This window comes from Mesocricetus auratus, unplaced genomic scaffold (genome assembly GCF_017639785.1).
Source record: "Mesocricetus auratus isolate SY011 unplaced genomic scaffold, BCM_Maur_2.0 Super-Scaffold_100029, whole genome shotgun sequence".
NCBI classification, from domain to species: domain Eukaryota; kingdom Metazoa; phylum Chordata; class Mammalia; order Rodentia; family Cricetidae; genus Mesocricetus; species Mesocricetus auratus.
This window is the reverse complement of record NW_024429210.1, coordinates 19,146,533-19,159,563: the sequence shown is the minus strand read 5'-3', so window position 1 is coordinate 19,159,563 and position 13,031 is coordinate 19,146,533. Positions and strand designations below refer to the sequence as shown.

At 37.1% G+C, this 13,031-nt stretch overlaps 1 protein-coding gene and 1 long non-coding RNA gene across 9 annotated transcripts in view; one reads left to right on the top strand and one right to left on the bottom strand.

Annotated features, from left to right (window-relative positions):
* Ccdc88a (coiled-coil domain containing 88A) overlaps window positions 1-13,031 on the bottom strand; it is a 147,337-nt gene that overhangs the window by 20,151 nt on the left and 114,155 nt on the right. For all 8 annotated transcript variants that reach the window (XR_002382770.2, XM_040733247.1, XM_040733248.1 and 5 more), the window contains 5 exons: window positions 12,048-12,209; window positions 10,631-10,908; window positions 10,269-10,412; window positions 6,932-7,118; window positions 2,876-3,021 (listed from right to left, as the gene is read on the bottom strand). Coding sequence is in view for 7 of the 8 variants with exons in the window: in XM_040733247.1 (XP_040589181.1) it covers window positions 2,876-3,021; window positions 6,932-7,118; window positions 10,269-10,412; window positions 10,631-10,908; window positions 12,048-12,209 (917 nt within the window). In the remaining variant the exon portion in view is untranslated. The remainder of the gene's footprint in view (window positions 1-2,875; window positions 3,022-6,931; window positions 7,119-10,268; window positions 10,413-10,630; window positions 10,909-12,047; window positions 12,210-13,031) is intronic.
* LOC110340931 overlaps window positions 1-13,031 on the top strand; it is a 33,380-nt gene that overhangs the window by 11,373 nt on the left and 8,976 nt on the right. The window contains exons 3-8 of the long non-coding RNA XR_002382772.2: window positions 1,442-1,559; window positions 2,283-2,739; window positions 3,607-3,739; window positions 6,305-6,348; window positions 7,254-7,336; window positions 9,741-9,830. This is a non-coding gene — a long non-coding RNA (uncharacterized LOC110340931). The remainder of the gene's footprint in view (window positions 1-1,441; window positions 1,560-2,282; window positions 2,740-3,606; window positions 3,740-6,304; window positions 6,349-7,253; window positions 7,337-9,740; window positions 9,831-13,031) is intronic.

The window sequence follows — 13,031 nt, the reverse complement described above, 5'->3', positions numbered from 1 at the left end:
TTTCTCCTTGAAAGCTCTCTCTAATAATTTTCCTTCCATAAGCTTTCTCTTAAAGTTCTCCTTAAAAATTCTCCTAGAATTCTTTCTAAAAATTCTCTCAAAGTTTCTTCTAAACTGTCTCCAAAAAGTTCCTTGTAAAAGTTCCCCGAAAAGTTCTTCATCCCACAAGGGTTCTAGTTTTTATATCCACAGCCATATTTAACAACTCTCTGACAATAGGGCATGCATATATCTCAGAGCCAGAAAGGCCAATTAAATCTTGAGAAATGCTATGACTTACATCTCAGGGAGGAGACATGACTTTCAACACATGCTGCTAACTGATTAAAGGGGACTTCTCAAAGGGAAAAACTAAGGCTATGTAGTGTGAGATCCAGAGGCTGCAGCTCTTACTGCTGACACCATGGTGAGAAGGAATTTCTCTGGAGCCTATTTGAGAATACCTAGCACCCAGTATATACTCTACATACAGCCAAATTCGTAGTTATAAATATTCTGGAGCTGATACCTAGACTATTAATTACTATTTCTGTAATAAGTAATAAAGGCTCACAGCACCAACCACAAAGACAAACTCACTGAAATCTGGAAATGAACTCATGATGAAAGTTATGAATAACATAAGGTTTTGAATAGTGCCTCTTCCTGAGGCACAGGAAACTCAAGCACCAAGGATGTACGTAAGCTTGGGGTTTCTTAAAATACCTTCTCATGGCAGAGTCAAGGAATGCATATCCTTTAAAAGACTGAAGGCGTGGTCCAAAGTGATCAGTCACCAGTGTGAGATTTCTTTGCAATTTTGCATTTATCTTAAAATCTCATGCAAACTCTATATTGTTCCGTGAAATACCTGAATATTAATATAGAAGCAATGTCTCCCCACCCCAAATTCTGCAATAGTTTGATGCTTCAGAAAACATTGTATACATTCTGCTTTTACATGCTCTGGCTTGCAGCAAGCTCGAAAAGCAGACATGCATTAAATGACCTAACCCTTAAAACAACCCTAGCAGCAGCAGCAGCAGCCAGCTCTACTTTACAGAGGGAACTGCCAATGACAGAGAAATAAAATGAGGTGCCTATAGTCATACACCCAGTGAACTGAGGACATCTCACTGTTTATATTACAGAACTTCTTACCTTATTTGGATAAATAAAGGGGAGGATTTTGTAAAGATAAATTCTATGACTTAGTATGACCAAAAGACTACCCACTGAGCTGTCCCCCAAAAAAACTTTTTAGACTCTCTCTCTGTACAGATACCTTTATTAATAATTAGACAACTTTTCTATCATGTCTCTCTTGTAATTTAGTCTCATCTCCATGTGAACTGCTCCCTCACAGTTAAGCCACTTTTCTATTGCTTTCCTTTCTTCTAATTGGCTCTAGAAAGAGTACTTTTGGTTCTACAGCATAACAATATTCTCTCATCTCTCCAAGTCTCTGCACTGGTGCTTTCTTGGCCCAACACACTGCCTTGAACCAACTTCCACGGCACCTTTGAGCATCGGCTCAGTTTGAGTCTCTTTAGAAAAGTCCATCTTGCACCAAGACACAGGTAATCTAGCATTTGCTGTATTTCTATAGCCCTTAAGATTTATCTCTCACTATAGAATTATTACACTTAATACACAATATATACTGCATTTCTTGCTTTTTTACTTTAGATGGTCTTTTATTTTTTGATGCATGACAGAATATTCTTTCTTTTTTGCAATTCATTTTTATTTTATGTGAATTGGTGTTTTGCCTGCCTACATGTCTGTGTGAGGGTGTTGGATCCCCCGAAAATAGAACTATAGACAGTTATGAGCTACCATGCTGGGAATTGAAACTGGGTCCTCTCGAAGATCAGCCAGTGCTCTTAACTGCTGAGTTATCTCTCCGGCCTTTTTTTTTTTTTTTTTTTTTTGAGATGGGGTCTGATGTAGCCCAGGCTGCCCTTGATTCCCTGTATGCCAAGGATGACCTAGACCTGATGTTTTTGATTATCACAAGAGTGCTGGACTGTTGTAAGGCAAGGACTACCATGCCTGGTTTACATGAGACCTAAATTGTCTGCATTGGTCTTGAGGTTGTAAAGTCAGGCAGGCTTTCAAACCCAGTGTGTTAACTGCTGAGACGATAGGCATGTGTCTTGTTTATAATACCTCTCTTAGGGCAGGACCCACATGCTTTCTATCTAGTATTCTGATTATTAGCAAACTGCTTAGAACATAAGAAACTTGAAAATCCATATCAAGGCAGCATATCCTCCCTAATGTTCTTTCTTGGCTGACAGAGTATCACCGCCCTAGGTCTAATGCCCACTCCTGGGAAAGGCCTGTAGCAGTCGGCTCTGCCCTACTGTGGTAGGGTCCTTACCTGGCTGAAAACTGATACCAATGATGTGAAGGAGCAGATTTACAAACTGGAAAAGCAAGGTCTGACTCTCTCACAAATCAGCATGATCCTGAGGGACTCACATGGTAAGAGAATCTTGGGAATGTTAGGTCCAAAAGACTGTCTCCTGATCTTCCTGAGGATCTCTACCACTTATATGAGAAAGAAGTTGCTGTTTGTCAATATCTTGAGAAGAATGGAAAAGATGATGCTAAATTCCATTTGACTGTGACAGAGTACCAAATTCACTCACTGACTCATTACTGCAAGACTGAGTCCTCACTCCCAACTGGAAAAACCAGCTTCCACAGTCCAATTCAACACCTTGCATTTGTCTTGTGCATTCAAGCAGTAAGGTAATTTTAAATAAAAAACACATACTGAAATAGTGATGTAATAACATCAAGAAAAATGAGCATGGAGTTTTGTCTGCCACTAGATACAGCAGCAACATCGTGAATACTTAAGAATACAAAACTCTTTGGTACCTACATGTACTGTCTTTGTTCAACATGAAAGAGATCCTTGCTCTCCATGTTTTGTTCCAGCAGCGTTCTGTTCTGTAGCATCAGTGTCTGGATCTGATCCAATAGGTGACGATTTTCTTCCTCTAAATTTCCTTTAAGTTGGCTGAGCAACTGTTTAGACACAAACATTTATTTTTGAAGACAGATTTCCATTTTACACAAATCACCTGAAACATCTAAAATATATTAAGTATTTTGAAGACTCATTTGATCAGAACACAGACACTATGCTAAATAACCTTTAATAAGTAAATCTTAAGTTTTACAAATATCGGATCTAATATTTGTAGTACAGTGATTTCTAGTTTTAGATCTGTACAAAAGCTACATTTAAGTAGCTTATTTTCTACTTTAGTAGCTAAGAAATAAATACTTAATAGGTTAATTCTCCAATCTATACAATGATAGCTCCTATCCTGCCAATATTACCCCAAGGATTAAATAATTTAGGTAAAGTACCTGGTTGTAACATGGTAGTTACTTAATACAGCTTATCCTTTTCCCAAGCAATGTTTTCAAGTAAGCATAAAAGTCTGCGAACAGTATGGGTTGATCAAAGAAAGTAATCAATGATTGGTATGAACAGTTACTTTAGGCTTTTTGCAAAAAGTCAGCAGAAATTGAGAATATACCCTAGCTAAGCCACAGTTTACAAAACTCAAAGGAATTATTCTAAAAAGTTATCATTCATTTTAGGGTAGATTTGTGAGCCCCAGCATCAGACTTCAACAATCTAGAAATAGCACAGACATCTGTATTAAAAGCAGCAACGACAAAGGAGCAGCACAAATCTCTAACAACTACTGCGTTCTACTTTCTAAAGGAAAAAGTAAGTATGTAAAAAGTTCTTAAAGATAGTAGGAAGAATGGTACTTAGAAATATACATAATATGTAACAGTAAATAACCACTGTAGTACTGTATTGTATCTTTTCTATTTACTTATTATAAAATTAAAATGTGATAGACATGTCAAAAAATTGAATGCATTCATTTTCTTCTCTATCTCAAGTTTTGTTTGGCTTTTGAGATGGGGACTCATGGAGCCCCAGCCACATACCTTGCTATATAGATGATCCAGAACTTCTGATTCCCCTGCCTCTACCTCACCATGCCTAATTTATACAATGCTGGGGATTGATCCCAGGGCTTCATGCATCCGAAAGAACTTTTAGCAACTGAGCTACATCTCTAGCCCTGCTATCTATACCTTCTTGCAGCATGAATTCTCATTATTATTATCAAGCAGTGAAACCTATATCTTGTTATTGTGGTTTGAATGAGAATGTCCCCAATAGACTCAGATGTTTGATCACTTGGTCTCCAGTTGGTGGCACTGTTTGGGGAGTTTTAGAAAATAATGGCCTTAATGTAGGATGTATATCATTATTTGTCACTCTGGGAAGACTTTGAGGTTTCAAAATCTTGTAGATTCCCAGTTCTCCCCTGTCCCTCTCCCCTCCATTTTGTGCTTTAATAAAAAATATGAACTCTCAACACCCTGCTCCAGCCACTATGTCTGCTGCTTGCTACCATGCATTCCTCCCATGACAGACTCTTATCCCTTTGCAATATAACATCAAATAAACTTCTTTTACAATTTACCTTGATCACAATGGTTTTTCACAGCAATAGAAAAATGACCAATATATGTGTTTTCTTGAACTTGGAACAGGTTTGGCCAAGAAAAAGTAAAAATAACTCAAGAAAATTTCAAGTCTAGGTCCCAGGCATTGTATGTGTTTCTACTGAAGAGTACTGGGACCTGCTAGAAGATAGGAAATTATGAAGAACAGAGAAGAGACAGTGCAGAGCACCGCAGACCAGCCTGCCCTACCGTGTCTCTTCCAACTAAAGACGCACAAGTGAACTCTTGGGCTTAAATACTAGTGGGTATTATCAGCGTCTTCTTGGCCTAACCACACATTCATGAGCCAAAAGAATAATTTGCTGCCCATTATCACTGAAGTTCTACTGTTGTTTATTTAGCATTTTTGTGACAAAAGATACATAGAAAAGAGAAAAAAATGTAAGTGTAACATAGTTACAGTTCAATAAATTGTCTCAGGTTATGTGTTCAGTTGTTAAACTAGTGCCCAGATCCAGATCAAGAAACAGAGTATTAGCCGGGCGTTGGTGGCGCACGCCTTTAATCCCAGCACTCGGGAGGTAGAGGCAGGCAGATCTCTGTGAGTTCGAGACCAGCCTGGTCTACAGAGCTAGTTCCAGGATAGCCTCCAAAACAACACAGAGAAACCCTGTCTCGAAAACCAAAAAAAAAAAAAAAAAAAAAAAAAAAAGAAAGAAAGAAACAGTATTAACTGTACTTCAGAAAACCTTTTCTGCCTTCTCATCCTGACCTCTTAAAACCAGTTAATGTCTCTACTCTACAAATCTTAATATATAATTTCACACCCAGTCAAGGGCTAGTATGTTATTCAAATAATTACAATCAGCTAGGGCAGACAGTACTCACCCTCTCTAATCTTTGCTGAGTAACCTTCTAGATCATCAGGGACATGTGCTATCTTACCAAACTCATTGTAACTGTCTCATTTCTTGGAACTTCTCGTTCAATTTCTTACCAGCTCATTAGTCAATTTGCCTAAACCAGTATTTCAACCTCAGGTTGTCTGAAGGTTGACTTTTGATGACTCTGAGAGTCATAAGTTTTCTTTTCTTTTCTTTTTTTGGTTTTTCGAGACACAGTTTCTCTGTATTGTTTGGAGGCTGTCCTGGAACTCATTCAGGCTGGCTTTGAACTCACAGAGATCCGCCTGCCTCTGCCTCCCGAGTGCTGGGATTAAAGGCGTGCGCCACCAATGCCCAGCAAGACAGATATTTTCTCTACTCTTTTCCAAATCAAGTCAGTCTTCCCAGCAGAAATGCTACTGGTTTGCAGGGTATACTGTGCTGTCTCAGAACAATCCCTCATAATCACTTCCCATTCTTCTTGCCCAAAAGGAAAAAGCAAGCCAGTATTTGAAACTTCTCAAATGGAACAGAAAATCAGGAAGAATGATTATTTATTCTAAGTATATGGAGACCACCATCTCCATACAGCAACTAGCAACACTGTACTATGCATGGTTTATTTGCATGTTTGCTAAATTAATATTATGTGGTACATTTGTGGAAAAATGGGAGCTGGAGAGATAGCTCTACAGTGAAGAGGACTGGATATTCTTCCAGCGGGTCCAGGTTTGATTCCCAGCTCCCAGTTGGTGGCTCAAAACTATCTGTAACTCTAATTCCAGAGAATTTGATGTCTTCTGGCCTTTGCAGGGACTATACACACATAAGGCAAAACTCCTGTACACATAATAAAGTAAAAGAAGCTGAACTTCTCTTTTGTTTCTCTATCCTCTTACAATGACATTCTGCTCCAAATCAAGTCGGTGTGAACCAGGGAAGAAGAGCAGAGGACAGAATCCACAAGGTACAAATGCTACATGTTACTAAGCAAAAGTGTACCTTGATTTTCTGTATGGCATTCTGGAGTTTTGGAGTCCTAAACTGTAGCCCCAGCCCCACCCCCAGTATTATTCAATTGTTTTGCTGTTTATTTATTAAGGACTTGATTTAGTACCACGTTCCTCACTCTGCCATTCTAGAAGAATCCTAATTGTATAAATATTTTAGACTCAAATCACAGGAAGAATGAGTGCTTTGAACTTTCTAGGCTCTGCTGGGTATTTAAGTGTATATGTTTGCAAACTAATTTTCCATCCTACCGGTTTATACTTTCATGCTACATGTAAAAAATTTTTTTCAATAGTTAAAAAAACACACATAATGTGACACATTAGAAAGCATCTGGACACTTAAGTTTCAACAATTAATGAAAAGAGATGAAATATAGTTTTTCTTAATTACTTGTGAATTTCAACTGTGTGTGACTAATTCTTTTGCACACACCAGTAAGTCTATACCAAGACTGTCACTGTAATACGACTCATTACTTTTTAGACATACTTTGACATCTGAAAGAAGAAACAGTGGTTAAGTTTGTTGGCACTCACCTCACACTGGTTATTTAGCTTGGTAGATGTGATATCCAGCTGCTGATACTGCTCCTTTAGCTTTGAAAATTCAGCTTCTAATCGTGTTTGTTCTAATTTAGAATTATTTAGAAGACTTTTCAAGTTTTTATGGTCAGTTTGTAAAATTTCATTCTCTTTTAAAAGTTGACTATATGTATGATTTAACCTACAATTATAAATCATAATTGAAATATTTCAATAGTTCTCACAATGTAAAAATGCTGTTAATATTCAGACATATTCACAAAATATAAAAATTATTTTGCCAGTTACTAATAACCAGTTTTTCTCCAAAAATTAGATTTTATGAAAAGGAAAAATGACCAATTCGGCTATGGTTTCATGGGAATTTCATATCTAAATTAAGCATGAACACAGATCAAGGTAAGTGAATCAATCACTCCAGTATTAAATACTAAACCTATATGCTGGCTGAAAACTAAGAAATACATGCAACAAACAAATAACAGATAAGTTGCTTTCTGCAACTGTGGCAAATTACTAACTTTTATGTAATCCCCATTTATCATTTTGTAAAAATCATGCTATAGCTATTTCTCTTCCTTCTCACAATTCACCTTCAAAACGAAGTTTGATTGATTTCCAAGGAGAGATATCAACATTTTTCTTAAAACAAGAAAGTAAACAAATAGAACATTATAGGGCATATGCATTCCCTGTAGCATTCTGCTTTCCCATCACCCTAGTACCTCATCAAGATATTTAACTTTTTTTTAGTTTGGGGGCTGTCATGCATGACACAGATAGGATCTGCTCCACTAAACTAGATATAACCTGAGAAGTTTCTCTTATATAATCAGGAGTCCACAAAAGGGGCACAGCAAACAAAACACAATCTTGCCTACATAGTCTTTGTCCAAAATACCTAAGAGTTCACTCAATTTATTTATCAAATAATTCAAGTCATCTTACCAAATCTAAACAATGAAATATTTTTAGAAACTCAAGACACTGGGGTTGTAGACATGGCTCAGCAGTTAAGAGCACTGCCTGCTCTTCCACAGGACCTGGGTTCAATTCCCAGCACCCACATGGCAACTCACAACTGTCTATAACTGCACTTCCACGGGATCTGGCATCCTCACACAGACATACATGCAGGCAAAAGACCAATGCACATTAACAAGAAATCAAGTCGTGATGAAAAAAATGGCAAATTCCTTCATATAACTGGTAAATATACTATAAATAGATGAAATCCATGAACAAAAAGCATTATTACTCATACAGCTACCTAGTATACATATCAACACCTATAACAATAAAAAATTTCCATTGATATCTCACAGGGAATAGGTAGCAGAGACATCATAGGAAGTCTTCTAATTTATCACGAATGCTAAAATGAGTGAGATGGCTGTCATTAAAGCAAGCCAGTCAATGAGCTCTAGGTTCAGTGGAAGAACCCATCTCAAAAAACTAAGGCATTGCTGGGTGGTAGTGGCACATAACTTTAATCCCAGCGCTCAGGAGACAGAGGCAGGCAAATCTCCGTGAGTTCAAGGCCAGCCTGGCCTACAGAGCAAGTTTGAGGACAGACTCTAAAGCTACAGAGAGAAACCCTGTCTTGGAAAACCAACCAACCAACAAACACCAAAACAAAACTAAGGTCACATTCTGGAGAAGAGAGTTCAACAGTTACTAGTACTTGCTGTTCTTACATAGGGCTTGGTTTGATTCTCAGCACCCCCATGGCTGCTATAGCAGTCTTAGCCCCATTTCCAGGTGATCCAATGCCCTCTCTGACCTCCGAGGACAGTAGGTGTGTGCATGGTACACAGACATGCACATGAACAGACCACCAATACACATAAATTCAGAAGTCTAAAAGGAATAAAGCAGGTGGACAAAGACGGTGGCTCAGTGGCTAGCATGCTTGTAGTGCAGCCCGAGGGCCTTCGCTGGGACCCCAGAGTGCACATTAAGTGCAGAGGGGTCCAGGTAGCCCAGGGTCATTTTGGTATTGGCAATTGGATGCAGGAGATTCCCAAGGCAAACCGAGAGTGAGACTAGTCACATCTGTGAGCTCTGAGTTTGACTTGAGAGATCCTGCCAAGAATAAATTAAGTGGGAGAGTATTAAAGAATAATTTTCAGCATCAACTTGTATCTCCACCTGTACTCCCACAGGTGTCCCATCATGCAAACATGTACATATAATATACACATGCATGCATATACACACATACACACACATGCATGTACACACACATACACACACACAAACACCCATGCATACACACACACACATACGAAAAATGGTAAAAATGGTATAGTGTTAAAGACACTTGATGCTATCCTCTTCCATGCTTTCATGCATTCACACAAAAACATGTAAATACATGCATCAAACCCACACACCAAAACCAAAACCCTCCTAAAACCAAGTGCTAAAATAAGTTCTGGATTTTTTTTATATTGTCCTTTAAAACAATAGCGTCAAATGAAATCCAGTGAATAGCAGAGGCCAAAACAACATATTCTATGAAAGAAACTTTCTTTGGCATTATCTGTGATTAAACAGGCTATTTAGAATTATCAGTCCTCAGATAACATATGTGTACATGTTTGTGTAATAGCTCTTTCACATTTTACATAAGAAAGCCTTTTCTCTTCACAGAACACAGACATTAATAAATAAATGCTGGGCAAGAACAGACCTGAGATACAGAAAACACTTTACTTCAGACCCAAGCCTGGGACATTATTTTGTTCAAACTCATCATACTAGATTTCTTTTTCATTCTGACCAAGTTGTTCTTCTGCAGGCTCTACAGAAATGTACAACTGGATGCTATTTTTAAAATACCAGCAACAGTGAGTTACAAGATGAGACCTTTACACTTCTCTGAAGTTTGGTATGTAATAAAATAACCCTTTCTACTATATAACTTGTCACAATATGGTCTTCAAGTGCTTGTACTATCCATACAGCATCCTCTATAAGCTACAGTCTATTTTAACATTGTACTGTGCTTACTGAAGTTCAACATTTTCACAAGAGCATATTTACTTATAATAACTATAGGAAACAAAATTCAGAATTTCACAGTATCAAGATGAAGATGGTTCTAGTGATTTAGGGCCTTTTAGAAAGAAAGGAAACAGGCAAGATAATTATAAAAATGGACACTGGGATGGGAAGATGACGTAGTTAATAAAGTGTATGCTGCTCAAAATAACATATAAAAATTCCAAGCTAAGTCCAAACTGTGGATATTATTATTAACACACTCGCACCCCCTTGTACCCCAATGTAAAGAATATAAAGTAAAATACATGAACACTATCATTACCTATCATTGTCACCACAAAGTTTCTTGTACTCTGCAGCTACCATCTCATGGTTTTTGCTTTCAAGCAGCATTTTGTCTTGTTCCATTTTGATCATTTTTTCCAAATCTTCCAATTGCTCTTTCTGTTTTAGTAACTGATTGTAACTGAAAAGGGGAGGGAAAGTTAGATATTGACTTTAAATAGTACTAACAAAGAAAATATTTCAGAAGAGAAGGGCATGAATAATTTAACAAGCATCACATAAAACACATACATTTATATAAATTCTCTTCATAAATTATCTTACATGGTCCAATATATAAATTTATGATAATACCCAAGGGAAATTTGTTTTAAATTAGCACAATAAAATATAAGTTACCGGTCTTCAAGGTCTTTATGCTCTACCTCCAGATTCTTGTGGGCAGACTTTAGGGTCCCATGTTTAGAGATGAGAGACTCATAGTCTGAAGCCTGCCGTTCATGAAGAAGTTCCAGCTTTTCATGATCTTTGATCAGAGAATCATAGAGAGATTTCAAGTCTTCTCGTTCTTTGATAATAGATTCATTTTCACTTTCTAAAGAGGACTGTTGGATTAGAAGCTGTGCATTCTGGTTCATAAGTGAAGTACTTTGTGAATTAAGGGTGGAATTTTCAACCTGTAAGAATGTGTATATTATTACTGGTTTAAGAAAAAATTGCCAGGCATGGTGGTACATGCCTTTAACCCCAGAATTTACAAGGAAGAGGCAGGCGGATCTGGTGTGCTGGAAAGAACAAGAGGTATGCCTGTGGACGGGAGAGGGTGGAGGGGATAGGACAACTTGCTGGGTACCGCAGGGACTAAACTCCAGTCATCAGGGTTAACAGCAAGCATCCTTGTCTGCTCTGCCATCTTGCTAGTCCTCTTTTTTATTTTTTCAAAGACAGGGTCTCTTTCTAGCTTAGAACTTACTTTTAGGCAAGGCTGGCCAGAAAGTGAGCTGCAGGGATCCACTTGCCTATGCCTCCCCAGTACTGGAATTGCAAGCATTTGCTATCATGACTGGCTTTTTTGTGACCTGATCAAACTTAGGTCCTCCTGCTTGGGATTGCCTTACTACTTGAGTTAGCTATCTCTTCAACCCACTTGCTACTCTTTTTAACCAAAAGTCACACTGTTAACTTAAATAAACCTTAATTAAATCACTGTGGATGTAGTCATATTATAGTAGAGTAATTGGATTTTAGCTTTCCAAAGAATTAAGGTTACCTGTTTAACTATGTTTGGAAAGTCTCTGTGGAGTCTAAATTAGCATTTACTTCACCACTTAGACCCAGTTTCCTTTCCTTCCACCTGGACAGTTCTGTGTGAACGGGCACTGGCACTGTTAAGTTGAAGCTGAATCCTTTGGTATATATCAAATGTATCCTTTAAACAAATCTAAAGACAAAATTCCTATGCTGTTATGCTTTTCAATAACTAAACTTCTAAGAATGTTTTAAGAGTGACATAAAGAATACTGTGTTACAATCATACTCTGAAATAAGTGGTTTGCACTCAGGGTTGGAATCAACATGTTGAAAGGACAGAAAGACTCTAAACTAAATCTAAGTAAGATCATCTTCACTTATACCATGGATGAATTTAATAATTTATATAGACTTTGACATTTCAAAATGTTCACATTAAAAGTCTGGCATAGAAGCAAACAAAATATTTACATCTTCCATCAATTATTAAATTCATTAAGGAACAATGTTTGTATGTCTAGGTTCCCTCAATATGCTAGTATATAATTCAAGTGTTTGATACAACCTGAAGTTTGGCGTTCTGTGTTTGAAGAGTGGTACTCTGTTCCTGTAATGACACTGTCTGCCTCTGAAGTGCGAGAATCTGAGCCTGCAAATTGTTGTTCTGTGTCTCGAGCTGCTTCAGCTGGGTTCTCAGTGCTTGTTTCTCTGCTTGCAACGTAGCATTCTTAAAACAAGGAAAGATACATTTATTAAAAATAAACGGACATTTTTAACAGATAATGGTATTTAATAAAATAAGCTTGAACAACCTTTAAAAAAGAAAAAACCTTTCTCCTCAATCACAAGTAGTAAATATTTAATTCATAAAAAGGATACAATACTGCTATAACCTTAAAATACTAGTGTGCCTGTCTTCTGTCTGCTTTATGATGTCCTAAAATAAAATATTTTCTTCTAGTGCTGAAGGTGTAAGTTAGTGGTAGAATGTATCCAACTAAAAAGGTTTAGCTTTTCAATGTACACATGGCTAAGTGGTAATCCTGGGTTAGAAGGAAAAATACATACTTTCAAAACAAACAAACTTGGAAGAGAAGCAGCTTTACACAAATAATTTTAGCCATCTCTTAAGAAATGCAGTCCATAACAGACCTAGCAAGCATTATGTTTTGTTTTCCTTTTTCCAGGATATGAAACTATATTTCAACTCTAAGGACTTCTGAAGTGTATCCAAAATTTTTATCATTTTCAATTTTTCTAGTACATAAAACCATATTTTCTTCTTGTAGTTACACAAGTGAATTTACTGTTTTAGTCATGGATATTAAAATGACAGGCATGAATATTACACATTTAAGATTAATTGTTTATAAATTACATTTCATAAAATCTACATTTGCACTAAAAAGCATAACCAAAGACTCCACCATATACCAGAAATAAAACTTTAATATACAAAAAACCTAGGTTGACTATGTACCATGTGGTACTGACTAAACAGAAAGTGATACAAATGAATCACAATAGCTCTGTTTTATCTGTAATACAA